This window comes from Parasteatoda tepidariorum, chromosome 5 (genome assembly GCF_982258835.1).
Source record: "Parasteatoda tepidariorum strain Cologne lab strain chromosome 5, Ptep-v5.0, whole genome shotgun sequence".
Lineage (NCBI taxonomy): Eukaryota > Metazoa > Arthropoda > Arachnida > Araneae > Theridiidae > Parasteatoda > Parasteatoda tepidariorum.
In genome coordinates this window covers 38,120,510-38,139,140 of record NC_141759.1, presented here as the reverse complement: position 1 = coordinate 38,139,140, position 18,631 = coordinate 38,120,510, and the positions used below count along the sequence as shown (strand labels likewise).

The 18,631-nt window shown below is 30.3% G+C and overlaps 2 protein-coding genes across 2 annotated transcripts in view; both read left to right on the top strand.

Annotated features, from left to right (window-relative positions):
* The window catches only part of LOC107451599 (ATP-binding cassette sub-family C member 8), a 70,928-nt gene extending 61,057 nt beyond the window's left edge, over window positions 1–9,871 (top strand). The window contains exons 31-33 of the mRNA XM_043054186.3: window positions 2,147–2,293; window positions 7,441–8,692; window positions 8,838–9,871. Of these exons, the coding sequence (XP_042910120.2) occupies window positions 2,147–2,293; window positions 7,441–7,587 (294 nt within the window). The 3' untranslated portion in view covers window positions 7,588–8,692; window positions 8,838–9,871. The remainder of the gene's footprint in view (window positions 1–2,146; window positions 2,294–7,440; window positions 8,693–8,837) is intronic.
* Window positions 9,872–16,051: 6,180 nt separating this feature from the next.
* The window catches only part of LOC107451601 (1-acyl-sn-glycerol-3-phosphate acyltransferase delta), a 28,015-nt gene continuing 25,435 nt past the window's right edge, over window positions 16,052–18,631 (top strand). Inside the window, exons 1-2 of the mRNA XM_016067755.4 lie at window positions 16,052–16,465; window positions 18,313–18,492. Coding sequence (XP_015923241.1) covers window positions 16,447–16,465; window positions 18,313–18,492 — 199 coding nt within the window. The 5' untranslated portion in view covers window positions 16,052–16,446. The remainder of the gene's footprint in view (window positions 16,466–18,312; window positions 18,493–18,631) is intronic.

Genomic DNA, 18,631 nt, shown 5'->3' with positions numbered 1-18,631 from the left:
TATTATTAATATTATGCTGACTCTATAACGCTGCTTTTAAGCTTCTTTAAATTTAGATTATTGCTATTTATTAGAGTACCTTTTTTACTGATATCGATTAGAATAAATAGTAACTTTGTTCAATTAACTGGAACATGCACTTTTTTTGCTGTTTTCTAAAGAAATTATTATTAACAAAAATTTGTCTCCAGATTCTCTGGAGAGAAAAATTTTTTTTTGCCTCTTTGAAAAAGCTCTAGCTCTTACATCTGCTTAGATTGAGGATGGACATTAGAGTGTATCAGTTTCTCTAATATCGAAATTAGTTTCATCTCTTTTTCAGTATTTAAAGGAAGGCCTTTCCATTTCCTTTTTTTATTTTCTTTTGTAACCCGCATTGAACAGCCAACCCAATTACGAATTTATGACTATCAATGTTCAACTCTGTAGCCTTGTAGTTTTGACAATAACTCAACCAACAAGACATAGGAACTCCTGGATCTAGCCTTTGTAGGTACCTTTTAGATGGAACTAGCCTGCATTACATGGAGAGGAAAATTATGAAATATTTACCCCGACCTGCCCCAATTTAGGGCATACGGGTAAATGTTTATTAAAATCATGAAAAACAGAAAAGTACATAAAATACAAAAAGTAACATTACAGAGTAACAATATGTAAACATTACAGAGTCTGATGGCAACAGCAGTAAAATAATTAAAATGCTTCGAGAGTCCCGCCTTATAGTGCCGAAGCCGACGGGGCTTCCCTTATAGTGAGCCAAAGACACAAATGAAAAATTTTACAACACATCACAGGAAAGAACAGTATGACATACAATGCATCATGTGCAGGCAGTACATAGGATTAAAACGAGTAATATTGTGGAGTAAGTTGGGTCGCTAAACCAAAGCGATCATTAACATTGTGACAGGATATAAAGGACACAAAGTATAAACTGTTGATGTATTCAAGAACAGTAAAACATAAAGTGAACCATTAAAAAATAACGTGTACCTGAAGTGAACATAAGAAAACATTAAAAGGTCACAGGTAAACGGAGGTCCCAAGTTAATATAGGTCAAGGAACCAATACAGTCGATGACAAATTGACAACAGGTAAGACAGAAGAACAAGGCGTAAGGAGCCAAGAAAATCTCAAATGTAAAACAAAAGGAGGTGAAGATGTAAAGTGGTAAAATAAACAATTATCAAATACAATTAAAAGGCGACGCTAAAATTTGCAAAGCAAGGAAAGGCAATGTAAATAAGCCAAATAAAAAGCACAATGTAGTGAATAAATAGATTCAAACAGAATTAAAAAGCGAATGAGATAGATAAAACAACCAAATGTCAAAATAACGGGAAGCGAACAGGCGGGGAGCCCAACAACCGAGACTGAGTTTAGTTCGTGTAGAGCGGATTCAAAATGTCATCAGAGGCGAGTGCGTCCTCCAGGGTGCGTTTAATGATGTCTTTAATTTTTTTAAGTCAATAGGTATGACTCCTGCAAGCATTTGTAGTGCCTCCGTGCTAGTTGTAGAGTAGCATTTAGTGGTGTTGAGCAATGGAATTCTTTGGATAGTTAGGAGCTTCTGGTTTGAATTCTGGAGAGGAAAATTATGAAAATCTCCCACGGTTAGCCCGAAGGAAAATCTAACCCATGATCTGTCTACCAGTGGCAATATTTTATGTCAGCGCTGTGGTCGGTACGAGATGGGAGCAGAATTCGTATCAACCAACCACCTCTGAGATTCAAACCTGGTTTACTTTGTTGGATGGAAAACGCTCTATTTCCTGTGCAGCCAAGGCTCTTCCATTTCCAATTGAAGCAACACATACCATAGTACATACTTAATTTTTCTAATAAGTTTTGTTGTTGGAGGTATTTTCAAACATCTCTGAAAAGCACAAAAGAGGCAATTGTTAAAAGAGTGATGAAAGACGAAATCAAAATTTATATAGCACCTGAAGTATCACATTTTCTGTATCAGATGTTGAAATAGTGGTTTAAATTTAAACTTTAAGCCAATTTTAGGTGCTTTGTATAAGTTTTGGGTCTTTTTTTTAAAAAGTTGCTTAATTACCAGGATTTTTTCATTAGCTGAGAATATATTTTATTTTATTCATTTTTATCTTTTTAAAGATTTTTTAAATTATTTTTTAGCTTTTCTGCCTTGCAAGAGCTTTGATTAGGAACTCTAAAATACTTGTGATGGACGAAGCTACTTCCTCTCTCGATCCAGAGACTGACCAAATATTACAAAATGTTGTAGCTGAAAATTATCAAAGTAGCACTGTTCTTTCAATTGTCGTAAGTAATAAATTATGTTACCATTACTAATGGGCGTTCTAAAAATGATTGATTTGAAAAAAGAATAAATGAAAAGTGGATGTAGACCAAAATGCATGCTTTGCTACTTTCCTTTAAAAATGAATGAATGAAAAGTGGATCCAGATCAAAATTCTAGCTTTACTACTTTGCTACATTCTGTTTAGGAGACTATTTTCTTGCCAAGTTTCAAAATTAGTTATCAAGTTCATCAATAGATGACACTGTCAAAAAAAAAAATTATGATGGCATATTTTGAAATCATCCTCGGAGATGTGCAGCTGTAATACGGCATAGAAAAAGTAAAATTTCTTTTTTGTGAGCTACTTGGCCAATAATTTACCTGTAAATTATTGGCCAAATAATTTACAGGTCTACGATCTTTATTTTAGTCATCATAGTTTTGGAAGATATATCATATTTTGAATTGAGTTATATTCAGAATATGTCATTAGTAACTCATTTATAGAATTCCCAAACATATTCAAATATGATTGTTTTATTCAAAAAACATAATTGGAAAGACATAATTTCTAAGTTGCCATATTGAATAAGAATATTATATTAAATAGGATTATGGACATTTAATTTTAAAATTAGTAATAATAATTGGATATTTTTTTGAAAAGACAGTAAGAGAATAATTTAATCGAAGATGCATCTCTTATTTCTTCTACATTATCTTTTTCCTTAAATAAATATTAATTTAATTCCTAATATCTAATTATGTATTTGTTTAAATCTATATATTAATAGGCTAGCAATATTTTGTCTCGCTAAAAACTCCCAAACTACGCAACAGAATTAAACAAATAAGGTGTGGTTTTAAAGGTATTGTTATGTAGATGTGCAATAAGGTCTTAAATTATGAAAATTTCCTTTAATTAATTAATAAAATTAATAATTTAGTTTCAACCAATGAGAATTCAGCAAATCATTTTTCGGGTGGTTCGCATAAGCATTGTTTCCGTAAGCATCGTTTGATTTAAAGCATTTCTGAATTAATAGATTGATAAACAAAAATAAGAGTGGATAAAAAAAACGGAACTGAATTTCTTAAAAAAAGAATTCAATATCTTTAGTTCCTTTGATAAATTTTTAGTTTCATGATAAATTTTTTGTTTCGTTACAATAGAATGGCAATGGCATCGTGCGAATATTCAAACCAAAACAAACTTTCTACAAACAATTATTTTGATTTGAGATTTAAAACGATATCTTAGTTATTTAGTTCTATTTTTATTTATTTAGTGCCTGCTGCCTAAATAAAATGCCTGCTATCAGGCGTCGAAATATCTCTGGCAGACGTCAGAGAAATTAATGGCGGAATTCTAAACGGGAAAGCATTTCTCGCCGAAGGGAATCGCCACCTCTACAAATTCGAGATTTTTACAAATCTGCATTGACTGTTCATGACGATTGTGACCCCTTTACTATTGGATCTATGACTTTTATTTGTAACTTTTGTCATGCTAAGCATTTTATGTTAGAGAAGACAGGAAGTAGCAATGAATATGGTATTTGCTGTCAGAAAGGCAAGGTTGATCTTCCTTTATTGTCGCATTCACAATATTTTGAGAATTTGATTACTGGTGTAACATCTTTAGACCATACTGCACAGAAACGGTCCCAAAATTATTTGGACAATATTAGCTCCTATAATTCTGCATTTGCCATGATAAGTTCTGAGACAAACTTAGATGAAAGTGTAACCGGTGGAATGTATCATTTTAAAATACATGACACATTTTACCATCGTGTTGGTTCACTTATACCAAGTGAAGGTTGTCAGCCAAAGTAAGCTCAGAATTACTTTTATGATGTAGATACAGCAGTTGAACACAGAATGCGTGAACAAGCTAATGTCAAATGTGATGCGAACATTATGCATGAAATAGCTGTATATCTGAACAGAGTGAATTCATATGTCCAATCTTTTCAAACAATGGGTGATCTCTGTAGGAATTCCAGTGATGGAAATGAAAAGGAAATATGCATGCACATCACTGTCAACGCGTCGTCTGATCAATGACGGTACAATGATGCCACAAGTACAGATGTTGCAGCAATCTTTAGATGCGTAGATGGAGTACCTCTGGGGAACGAAACCTGGTGGTGATGTCAAAGTCAGGTGGCATTCGCACAGTTTCTGTTTTAGACTCATTGTTAGACCCATTGGCTTATCCGCTACTGTTTCCCCATGGTGATCCTGGATGGCATATTAATATTTCGCACACTGTTACAAATAATCAACGAAACAAAACAACAATGAGACAGTATGCTGCCTATCGTCTTTCCATCAGAGAAACTTTCAGTTTATTGCATCGTTCACAAAAATTGTATCTTCAGTGGGTTGTGGAACATTTGCTGATACAGATGAGCAAGGACATTTAAAAAATGATCAGAGAGTCTTTACAAAAAATATAGTTTATAAAGAACTTTTGTGAACAAAACTATTTTGTTTTATGTTTAATACCCATCGGAAGTAGGCAAGGGGACCTTTCAGAATCAAAACTCCCCATGAGAAATGAGATATGGCGACCTCCTCGTGGTATTTCTTGGGTAATGCTAACAGCCATACATTTAAATTTAACAATTAGGTATAACACATTTTATTCAAAATGGACTCAAATCATTAAAATGATACTCACCCAAAACACTTGAGCCTTGCCAAGTGAACATAAATTTACTGAATTTCTTCACAAAATTGACAATGATACCTCTGGTCATCTTAAAGCCATCATTGATGAAATTTACCGTTATATTCCAGAAATTGCTCAAACTCTGATAACAAATCGAGTAATATTGCCTCCGATGAATGAAGATTGCGAAGAAGTCAAATCCAAACTTTTTAAAGATTGATGCCCGATGAAGAGAGACTATACATCAGTTATGATTTGGTGGTTACAGACAATGATCACGATCAAACGCTTTATCCCTCTGAATTTTTAAATAGTCTTTCTGTGAGTGACTTACCTCTTCACAAACTCATATTGAAAGAAAACGCCATTGTGTCGAAAATTTTCATCGAAACAGTTTAGTTTGCGTAGTTTTAACTGATGTTACGTGTGGGCAACAAATTTTGATACAAAGAATACATTTCAAAAGTTCAGGGACACTACTGCCATTTATTTTTGACATAATTCAATTTCCGGTGATTCTATTTTTCGCAATGACAATAAACAAATCCTCATAAAAATGACGCTTACCCAAAACATGCAAACCTTGCAAAGTTAATGGGATTGTATTAAATTTCTAAATAAAATTGGCAATAGTACATTTGGTGATCTTATTGAGATATAGTCTCTGCTACAGCTCCAAATTTCTCAGCTACACGAAGAAAAGATAATCAAATTGTGAAGGGGGCAGAGAAGTGTATAAATTTCATTAAATAATTGATTTCAATATCTGGCATTTTTATTTTAAAATTTAAATTTGTTAAAATGTTTTTATAAGATTGCGAAGCAATATGCAATGGAACTGCGAAGCAGTTCTGGGGGTTGGCGAGCGTAGCGAGCAGGGGGCGGAGCTCCCTAGTGTTATATTAATTTAGTTAAAATGGTTTACAGCATATGATTCCTCAATTAAAGAGTGTTTCATTTAGGCAAACAATTTTCTTGGATTTCCTGAATTAAGCTAATGGATAAGCTCTAAACTTTCCAGTGCTCTTTTATTTTTTTTAATGGTGATTTAAATCTTTTTTTTTCCGTCTTTTAATTTTTTAGGCTAAAACAATAAAAAATAAGAAAGATTTTTTTGTGATTTTATTTTTTGGATGATTCTACAAATACAGATCACTTTTGTTCGGCTGATATATTTTATTCAATTTTATTTTAAATTGGGCTATGCAATATGTTCATTCTAAAATTAAATAATTATGCATTTTAGTTTTTATGATTAAAATAAAATTAAATATAAATAGGATTTGTTATTTTTGGGGGGGTTTTTTTGTTAGAGGTAGAGTGATAGATTAAAGAGAAACTTATTTTTTAATGTTTCTTTTTATGGCTAAAATTGCTTTCAACTATGAATTACATTAATATACAAACATTTATCTGTTCCTTATTATATTAAAAATTTCAAATTAAAATCTGAAACTCAAACATGTGCATAAATATATAGTTAAATTGCTGGAGCTTTTGCTTATTATCTGGGAGCAGAATCCCTTGGGTCCCTGGCCCTGTGAATATCACCTTTACCCCCTGTGGCAGGATTTTTTCTAGATTAAACTCTCTAGCACTAATATCTTTCTGCAAGATACTTTTAATACTAACACAGATAGATGTTACTAATTTAAAATACGACTAAAAGTACCACACTGTGTTTACAAAAAATTATAATAACATTAATTTTCTTAATTGAATATGTAATAATTTTTTATTCTAATATTATGGATGATATTCTCACATTTTGCTGGGGGGGAAACGCACGTATTATTTTCTTCTTCGCATTTTATAATTAATTATCACAATAAATTTTTTTTTTTAAATATCATGAAATCCGTAGTAGTAATTGCCAAATAAAAAAGATCTATGACGAAATCACATAAATCAAATGACACAAATGCGTGTTTCGTTTCGAGGTTAGGTTTTTGTAATAAATCATATCGTATAAAAAATATTAGTTTTAAAAACTATGGAAAAATCAATAGCACAATAACTTCCAAAAATTCAATAAAACTATTGCCTTAAAAAATAAATACTCAAATGCTGGATTCGAATTTTCCATATTGTTTGAAATATATAGGGATGTTTGAAAACCATGTGAAAATCAATATCAATAACTGCCGAAAATACAACCGAAACATTACATCAATTTACAATACTATTGGTGAAAATTGAGCCCGTCAAAAAGTGATTATTTAAACGCATGATTTAAATATTGCGTGTACATTTCTGTAAAAAAAAGGTAAATTTTTACTTTTCAAAAGAAAATCTTTCTGCAAGAACTTTGTAAAGTTGTGCGACAATGTCGCTGCGATTCTGCCACGGACCTTTGCCAATGTTTCTTTGGTACTGTGAAAGGATAACTTAACAACTATGGAAAAGCGTTAATTTGTATAGTTGCTATCTATAGGTTGACATTGTTTATTTGATGGTGTATTTAGTTCAATTTTCTTTTTATTTCAGCATCGTGTTCAAAGTATTCTGAACTTTGATAAAGTAATTGTGTTAGATGGTGGTCGCGTCGCAGAAGTGGGCCACCCAAAAGACTTGCAAGAAGTGAAAGGAAGTATCTTTGCGTCGCTTTTGAAAGCAAGTCATCAACATCATTGAATCTTCCATGCATTCATAATTTCATAACTACTGGTGCTTCTTAAAGTTTAGGTTCTTGTTCATTGGCTCTAATAATTTTCCTTTTGTAATCTTTTATAACCGTTGATAATTATGTTGTTATGTGTTGATAGTTGATTTAGAATTTTATGTTCTAGTGAAGAAAAAAAATTTACAAATGAATAATGGTGTATGCAAATGTAAAGCAAGGCATGGTTAAAAATAGCTTACTTTCTTTAATAATCAGGGCAAGTGAGTGGGGGGTCTGTCAGCCTTTTTAGTATGGGGAAGGTTGTTTATTATTGCCAATTTTCTATTTTCATTATTTTCCATATGAATAAAAAGAAACAGGATAATATTTCTTGATGTTTAATTCTCCATTTTAGATATTCAGATTCATTAAAAAATGTAAATTAACATTTTAATTAATGTGGGAACTCAGCCATATTACTTTTTTCCAATATTTAACGTTTCTATGTAATTATACAAAACATAGCAGCGCAATATGGAGTTATTATTGAAATTTTGTGCAGCATACATCTGTTGCCAACCTTATTTTCTACCTCACTGTGATTCTAGGATGTGTTGGAAATTTTTTTTTTCATGTCCTGTGAAGCTCAAATAGCATAACACTTTGCAAAATATCTCTATTTTTATTTTTTCCTCATAATCAGTAAAGTGGTTTTTATTTTTGGCAGTTATGCAAGCAGTTTGTTTATACTACCTTTTTGTGTGCAAAAAAATACTATCTTTTATTTTCTCTTTTGGATTTAAATTTTAAATAAAACCAATAGGGGAAAGAATTGTGTTATTTTAAGCAAATTTTAAAGATTGATTTTTCCAAATATCATTTTGCTCTTTATATTTATACATGCCTTTCTTTACTTTTGACATTCTGGTTAAAAATTAGTGATGTACAATTTTGTTTGTTTTAGGAAAGCAAGAATGTCAGACGAGAAAATAAATGTTTTTAACTCAAAGTAAATCATTGAATATATTCTACGTGTTATATTTTGCTGAAAACTGATGTTTTTCTTATAGTATAATGTTTCTGTATATTAACAATTTGAAAAAGGTTCCCCAAATTTTCTTTACTTTTGACATTTCTGTTAAAAATTAGTGATGTACTATTTTGTTTGTTTTAAGAAAGCAAGAATGTCAGACGAGAAAATAAATGTTTTTAACTCAAAGTGAATCATTGAATATATTCTATGTGTTATATTTTGCTGTAAACTGATAAGTTTTACTTATAGTATAATGTTTCTGTATATTAACAATTTATTGGGGTTCTACTATATTAATATAATCTTATATATTTAAGCAATAATACATATGAATTGATAATTATATATTAATATTTTGTGACAAAAAATTTTGAATTTCAGTTTTTAACCCTTTAACTGATTTGCTACTTGGACAAGTTAGCACTTACAAAATTTTCCGTACCCAACACAGGTGGGATTAACGTGTGGGAAAGAAATATTTTTCACTGCAACCAACTGGGGTACTCGGAACTGAGTTTAGGATTGAGAACAAGAGATGAAAAACCTTGAAGCTTTTCTTAGTTAATTTTATTGAGAAAAGCATTTTGCAGTAATATTATGCGCATTATCACTTTTGGTGGTAAATTGTTTTACTCATGTTTACTGATATAAAATTATCAAATTTTTTTTAATCCCTTTTTAGGAAACAAATCAATTTAGTCACATTAGATGCATCTTAAAGTATTGATATTAGTCAATCATGATTTTTTTATACTAAGTTTTACTTTCTGAAAGAAGTTTTAAATATTTTGCACCTTTTATTTCAACTTGTGAGACATTTTATTTGTGTGTTCATATATGTTTTATTAACAAGTGCTGGACATTTTTTATATATTATTTATTTGAATAATTGTGAATTGTTGTATACTTTATTTTATTTTATGGCGGTAAAGTCTATTTGTTTTAACTTATTTGTTAGCAGATTTTTATTATTTGATATTTTGCTTTATCCTGGTGACATTTGTATTAGTCAATAATAGCTAAGTTGCAGCTATTGTCAACTAACTGATTTTAATCAAAATTAGATGTAGTTTATTCACTGTTATATTTTTGCAGAAAATGCGAGAAATATTTTAATCTATTTAATAAATATTTGTCTATTTTTACATGACAAATTTATATGCAAAGTCAAAAAATTTGTGCTGATATTTATAAAAATAATATATATATTCTATCCATATAATTTTTATATGACTGTATAATTGTGTAAGTTTATACATAACAATAAAGGTTTGCAAATCGTTCAGGTGCTGGTATGCTGGAGGAAATGTTTGATATCTCAGTCCATCATTTTATATCCATAGAGTGAAATTTTATCTTACAGACACTATCTGAGGATTGACCTCAGTTTAAGAACAATTTTTAAAATTATTGTCACTCTTCTATGAAAAAAGGACATTGTATGTCTCTTCCCTGAAGTAGGTGTTCTCTAAGCTACAGAAGCATAATAATTTACATCTTGAAAAACTGTTTTGAATCCATTTAAAATGGGCTTACCACATTTTTATGGATCAATAATTTTTTGTTTATAATTTTTTTGAACATTTTGCTTATGGTTTTGTGTAGTATTTTATATGGAATAAGGAAAAGGTCAAATCTTTATGAGAAGAGGAGGGGGAGAAAATTGCAACTCTAAACATTTTTATGACTTTTGAGTAATGGTTGATTGCATGATCTTTTCTCTAGAGCTCGATGGGACGAGTTATCTAATTGATAGGTATCGTCACCCTTTGTATCACAAATCATAATTTCTAGCTTGTCGAAAAGTGGTCAAAATTCTGATTGATTATAAATTCTATTTGTAGCAATCATGAAGTGATTGAAACTTTATGACACAGAATTTAAAATGAAGTTTGGGCATTCTAGTTTAAGTTAGTCAGAATTTTGATTTACTAATGACATAAAAAAACTGGAATTTAATGTTAATTGACCTGGAAAAGTCTGGTCATTTCACAATATCGTATTTGTATAAGAAATTTGATCTTAAAAATTAGTTAGGACGAGAAACCTCAAAAATCGTTGAATTTGGAATAAATGTCACGAAAATTTTCGTAACTGGTAGACACCCCATAACTAACTACAAAAGGTTGTGAAAAATGTTCAGCAACTCAAAATAACATCTGAAAAACAAGCTTTGTTTGGAGATAAGCAATTGTATACCTTTTCGAAAACATATTATTTAATAACCCCATTTTCAAGGCACTCGTGTCATTTGGAGCATAAATTTCAAACAGGCTTTTTAATATTAAGTAAACAAAAGGAAAAATTAAAAGATTATATCGAAACTAAATTTTTTAAGAGTTTTTCATGTATATTCTTTGAGTCTAATTAGTAATTAATCTAAAAGGAATAATGTATTTTCGTTAAATATCTCATCCATAATAATAAAATGATTTCTTTGTGAAAATGTAACCTGTTTTATAAAATGATGATAATTTACAAATATATTTTTATTTTGAAATTCGCTTCTTTATTCAGGGGTGATTGTATCTCAAATACTTCATTAAGCAAAAACTCATTTTCCCAGAGATCCGCAATTTAAAATTTATATTTTGAAATTTTTGCTAAATCCCGTTAACGAGACGTTCATGTATATGTGATTCTACCAATTTGATTCTTTTCGTTTAGCGGATTTTCGCCATTTTGATTGAGTCGGAATCCTCTTATATCGGGAATTTAATATTGAACATTAAATTTTGTATTTAACTTTATTTAAAAGTTATACGTTGAGATTCGTATTCACGCGATTTAAAAAACCTATTTCGTGATTCATATTCTTTTGAGTTATAAATATCCAATATCAAGATCCGTATTCACAAGAGTTTAGAATCCAATGTCGTGATTCGTATTCACATGATTTTAAAACGCATTATCACAATTCTGGTAAGAACTGAGATTTTTTTTGAAGTTAATTGATGTAAAGTTATGATATTCTTCATTGATGGGTAATTTAATTATAAATTTAAGTTCAAAAAATTATGTTAAAAAATGAAACATACATGGTATATATATTTATACTTAATATTGATTTTGCGCATAAAATTTTCGGGATTTTTTAACTTTTTGTGTCACCTGTTTATTTAAAATTTCTCTCCTCAAAAATTAATGGAGTGAAATCACTTTCTAAAAATATTCCTGATCTACTGGTCCAATCAGATTCTCTTGATTTTTGTCTTTTTCAGAAAATTTCCTAAAATAGAAAAAAAAATTCTATCAAAGTTGATTTTTTTCATTCATTATTTGCTTGAATATTTAAATAAGTATTACTGCTAAATAATGAAGTTAGCCAAATTTACAGTAATCAGTCCGAAGCTTTTATTTTTTTTTTTCTTTCAGTTTTCTAAAATTATCAATGTTCACAACTCTCTAATTTTAAATACGTCATAACTATCTATAATAATTTCAATATCCAAACTCATTAATGTCACCAGATATTGTTCTTCCTTCGATGTTTTCTCATTTTTCTCATTGTTTGGACATGCATACTATATTTAATAAGAAATCTAAGTCTTATTCTGTTCCGTTCTATACGTATAGACGCAATGTACCGATCAAATTCTCAATCGTTGGAAGCTTCCCTTTAAACATGTTTTAAATCTGATTAGAGCAGCATCATATAGTACAAATTATCAGAATTGATTGGTGCTGCATTGTACAGTACAAAACACACTAGTGTAAACTTATAAAATTTTATTGTCGATGAAAATGTTTAGATATTTTAATCATTATCTGCCTCGGGCCCGGATTCTGGAAGAATGTTGTTGATGCCAACTAATTGAATAATCTAGAGAAATTTAAATTAAAAAGCTATTCATCCGCATCCCTCTTTAGTTAAAAGGAGGCAGATGATTGCTGCTATGGGAGAGTGACTAAATACAAATTCTGAATTTAAAATTCGATTTAGTGAGGATATTTCGTTCGAATTTTGTCATAGTTTAGAATTATGTAAAAATTTGTATTCTCTACAATATTAAAATTTTTTACTATTGTCAAATCTCTCTGTATTAAAGTTCACAAATAACTCGAGAACGAGAGCCCCGATTGGGGTGATGATTTTTTTTTCTTCTAAGATTTGCAAATAATTATGGGATGGTTTGTTAATAATTGCTACTTTAAGGTGGCGTGTTGTTCGGGCGTAATATCGAAAATACGAAATTTTATTTTTGTCACTAATTATACTTTCCTCATTTTTTTTAACAACTTCACCGATTAGCGCAGCGTATTTTTTGTTACAGATTATATTTTACATCCCTCTTCGCTCGCGCATGCAATATTGAAAAAAGTTTTTTTTTTTTTTTTTTTTTTTCAAAGTTGATGCACTGTCATGGAAAAAGCATGGACCAAGAGAGATGTTTAAAAAAAAAATGAACAGTCGAATCTAGAGAAATAATTATCAAATAATCTAGAAATAATTATTAAAGCTCTCTGAACTCGTAATTCAAATGCCTGAAATAAAAACGTATGCTAGAAACAAATTCGCAAGCTAACATATTGTTATCAAAAATTAAACAAATACTATATTTAACGGTCATAAGCAATTTTAAGGGACGATTTTAGTTGTTTTAATGCGCCAAATCGGTAAAGAATGTTTCTTTGCCTATCGCGATAATTCTACCTAGTGGCTAAACTAGCTTATAGTGCACCCTTTTCAAAATCTAAAAGTTTGTGAAAATGTGAGCTCTTTAATTTTCTTTGAAAAGCCACGATGGAAATATTAGTATTAAAACCATTTCTTTTAATCATGTAAGGAAAAAATTGTTTAAAAGCACTAAACAATTGCCTCGATGGTGTTTGATTTTCTGTCGGTGAACGGTCTCCTGGACTTGGTCTAGCCTTGTTCTGGGCCAAGAGGAATAAGTACCACCACCACCACTTACATTTTCCCAGCAAATAAACTGGTTTTAGTTTGACCGAGTTTCACATGTTCCTTTTTTTTTTCCTTACATACATATTAATTTGTGATCCTTAAAGATATTTAATTTTTTCACAAGGCTATATATATATGTATACAGTGCGACCTAAAAATTGAGTTTATACGTACTTAGATGTATTCTTATAATGGTGCGAAAGTTTAATTTTATGCAAATTAATTAGTACGGAGAATATTTTAAGTTTCGAAATCTGGCACAAAAATGCAATTGCCCAAACGAAACATTTTTTTCCCTCGAGCGATTCGGTTTTCTTGACTTTCAAAAAATAAGAATGAGGCCACAATTTAGAAAATATGCTGATCACAAAAGTTTATTTATCTCTTTAAAATAAATTTAAATCAGATCTAAATTTTCATCAATTAAAATTTAGATCTATTAAATATTTCTTTTTTTTTTCTTAGGAAAATTTTGCTTTAACTCTCAAACTATTTAAGAAAGAAAAAAAAATTTCTTTGCACACAATAATGAGACTCGTTTAACCAAAAATAATTGCATACTAAAAATATGATTTTTTTTAAATATAAATTTAAGAAAGCTTGAAAAATTTTAATTGTAAGATATTATTTTTACATCACTTAAATTTACGCAATTTTTACTGGTAAGGCTAAAATCTGAACGGAATTTAACAAATAAAATTTTTACTTCTTTACCCAGGAACTATTTGAACAATATCTTTCAAATTTTGTATTTTGTCATTTAAAACTTTTGGTCACCTGGTCAAAAAATTTAGCAAAAAGACATAATAGTCATAAAAATTTAATTTATACTTTAAATTTTATTAGTTATGTACGAATTTCTTTATTAAGAGCAAAAATTGTTTGATTAGTTTAAATATTTCCAGAGATAATCTGAAATAAGCAAAAACCGAGCATTAAAAGTGTTCAAAGTTTTAGCCTCTTTTTGATTTAACTATACTATTGAGACTATATTTTAAAGATTGCGGGCATCTCTATAATTTAATGATGAAATCTAAATCCATCGTAAAAAGCTATGTTTTATCTGGGAAAAGTGCGTTTAATGAAACATTAAACAAAAATATTTTTTTATTTAATTTAATAATGTTAGAAAAGAATTTTTATTCAGTTTACGCAATTTGAAATAGAAATATTCAAAATTTGATCGCAATCAAATCAGTTGAATTGTTCCTGAAAAATTTAGTCGCACATTTTTTTTTTCAATTTGCGAGAGTTCACTATGTTGCTTAGGACTGTGGGAGATAGCACTGTAAACTAAAGAAACCATTGTTTTCTTGGAGAACGGGTCCCGCAGTGGACTGGTCGTTAAGACACGGTTCCCAGCAGATCACCGAAGTCAAGCATCACTGGCTACGGTCAATGTGCGGGTGGGTGACAACTTGGATCAGTCTGCGTAGGGACCGAGAGTGTGCGGTATTGGTCTTCGCTAAACTATTCTATCGTAAAGTGCTCGACTTCACGCGCAGGTCGTCGGGCTACTGAAGCGGGGGTGCTATCCCCTCTGCAGAGGATCAAAATTGTGATGGTACGTCTTCGGATCATCCTCAGGGATATTTCCCAGACCGTCGCCAATAGCCCATTGTGCAGCTCTAGTACGACGTAAATGAACTACAACAACAACAACCTACTGATAGTTGACCGTGTAAAGCTAAGCGCAGATGGCGCTGGAGACAAAATTCACTGCTAGACTGCCGGGTTATTACTTCCGACTGAGTTTTACGGCTAAGCTTGACAGTACGAGTCATCCAATAATATTATGCTTGTAATGTTATCAATATTGTGTTTTCAACGAAACAAATAACAAATGAGTTCGGAAGAGTCCGCATGCTTGCCGTGATGCTATCCAAAAAATAACAAACGGCGCTATTTTACACAAATAAAAGGAAATAAGCGATAACACTCAAAACATAGCAAACCTTTCAGGTTAGAATTTATATATTAACCGGTGAGAATTTATAAATTGCACAAAACTCTTATGAATGTTGTTGTAGTTTATTTACGTCGCCCTAGAGCTTCACAATGAGCTATTGGCGACGGTCTGGAAGCATCCCTGAAGATGATCCGAAGACATGCCATCACAATTTTGATCCTCTGTAGAGGGAGCCCCACCCCCGCTTCGGTAGCCCGACGACCTGCACGTGAAGTTGAGCACTTTACGGTCGAACAGTTTAACGAGGACTGATGCCGCACGCCCTCTGTCCCTACGCAGACTGATCCAAGTGGTCACCCACCCGCACACTGAGCGCAGCCAATGATGCTTGAGTTCGGTGATCTGCTGGGAACCGCATCTTAACGATCAGTCCACTGCTGGACCTTATGAATGTTATAATTATGCGTGCTCTTTAAATATTTTTCACCAATCAAATTCTTATTCTCCTCCAAATTTGCACCCGTGAATTTTTCATGCATACAGCAAAAACGGTTCCCATTCTTTTTTTTTTTTTTTTTTAAATTCATCTATATTATGTTAGTAGATAAGCCTTTCAATTAACCATTTTGAGAAAGAATTTATAATGGCAACCACTTTTCTAGTTGAATCGTACTTCGTAGTTGTGATATTTTAAGGATTTAAAATTGTATTATTGCAATTTTATAAAGATTTTTTTAATTATTATTCACATAATTTTCTAACAAACATTGTCTATACAATTCATAATTGCTTCCAGTTTCCTATCAGTATTATTATTTTTTGCGTAAATGGCTCCTGATATTTTCTAATTGCAAGCCCTGATTTTGTTTACATTGCGCGGTGAGAACATCCCACAGTTCAAAGGTTGCTTCATCTGACGTTTTCTTAATGCGTTTTTCCTGAATGGTAGACATAAAATCAGTAAGCGTGAAAGGAGATATACATCGCCGAAATTGAGTTCTGTTTCATCTTAGAATATAAGCTTATGAATAAGCATTTTTAGAATGTCTGCTGCTAAAATTGGTACGTTATGATTTTCAATAAATATTTATCTTGATTTCTTTTAACGTTTGTATTTTTTATTGTAATGTTAAATAAGTATAAATCATTAATTCAGTTGAAAAAATATTTATTTTGATACCGAAAAAGAAAAAAGCTTATAAAATTGCACTTGTAGAATGTCTGCTACTATTTAATAATTTAAAATTTTTATTTCTTTTGAGGACCATCTTAAATATAAGTATTTAATGAAGTATTATTTATAAATTCAAGTGTAATGTTTGTTTTTTTTGATTTCGGGATAAATAAAAGATAAATTTATTATGGGATTTATAAAAAAAATTCAAAATTCAACATGCTTAGTGTTGCAAATGTCAAAAATTTAAATCATAACTAAAAGTTGCTTTAAAAAATAATACGTATGATACTTTCCTTCAGGAGTGATTAAAATCTGCTCAATTGTTATTCTTTGTAGTGGTTAGAGGAAGGGGTACTTTTATTGTTGTGTTATTGGGTTTTTTGCACTTTATTGAAATAAGTACCTATTAATATAATATAGTACCTTTTTAAAAATTCAACATGCTTAGTGTTGCAAATATAAAATATTTAAATCATAATTAAGCATTGCTTTAAAAAATAATACGTATGGTACTTTCCTTCAGGAGTGATTAAAATCTGCTCAATTGTTATTCTTTGTAGTGGTTAGAAGAAGGGGTACTTTTATTGTTGTGGTATTTGGTTTTTTGCACTTTATTGAAATAAGTTCCTTTTAAAATAGAAGGGTTATTTCCATATTGATACTGGTTTTCACCAACTACTATTGCGGAGATATATTCTGTAATGTAATATGTAATGTTAACTACAATCGTCGAGACACCAAATGAATTTTAAATTGGAATATTTTTTTAAAAAAAGAATTTGGAGGTTTACCCAGAGGTGGCTATGAGTAATACCCTTCGAGTTGGTCCCATTTTGTGGTTATTATTTTGATTTCTTGCAGGCTGCTGCTCGGAAGTCGTCTATTGCAAACATGGCTATTTTGGCAAAGTACAATATGGAAATCTTCCTGTCTTTAATATTTAGCTGTATTAAGACCCATTTTTACATAATAATCCTGTTCTTAGTTTTTTTTAACTAAATGATTAAGATGTGAAAGAGCCATGTTAAATTATTATGTTTTTAAAATTTTTAAACTATGTTCAAAATGGGGGACATGTTATATAATTGCTTTTGTATAATAATTAAATAAAATTATTTCAAATGTTGCGTATTACTGAGTATATGTCTAAATTTAATAATTGTTTTTTTTATTTTTCGGAATTTTATGATACAAAATATTATAAATGATACAAAATTATCATAGAAAAATTGATATTATGTAAAGTTCTAAGGGCTTTTTTACTACAGCGCAAATTTTTTTTCTATTGATATCTGTACCAAAACTGTTGCTGAATTTTTGATTACAAATTGAAAACTGAAAAAAGCATATAATCGACCAAACTCCTTAGTTGCCTTTAGGCAAGCTAATATAAATTTTTGCTTTTTATATATTATCTTTTTGATAATTTTACAACACTGCGTCTAAATCATTTTGTTATCTTTTATATTTATTTTTACATAGTACTTGATCAAAAAGAAATTGACATAATACAAATATAACTTATTAGGTATAGAAAATGAGAAAATATTTAAGTTTATCGAAATCCAAAGGCTGTTGCTAGAATTGCATTTTATATTTAGGTCTTTTGAGGTTTATTTACTTAATATATAATCCTGTAATTTCTCTTTTATGGTTTTTAAAAATCATGTAATTACTTATCTAAGAGTTGAAAAATTACTTATAATATTTTCAATACACATTTTCGTTTCAGGCATGAGGTTTGCAAGGGTTGTTGGTCGTTTTCTCTTTGCCAGTTTTATGGCAATTGCGTTTGTTTTTAGTGGAATTATCATCAACTTCTTACAATTTTTGTTGTACATCACATTGTTCAACAGGTTTCGAAATTTCTACAGGAAGATTAATTACTACTTAATATATACTACATGGGCACGTAAGTAAATGTATTCTAAGTTATTACATTTCTTATATTTGTATCATGTTTAAATTTGCCATTTGCATGATAATTTATTGAACTTTTTGATGAATTTTAAATTTGTTAAGTTCAAATTATGTAACATATGTTTGCTTTT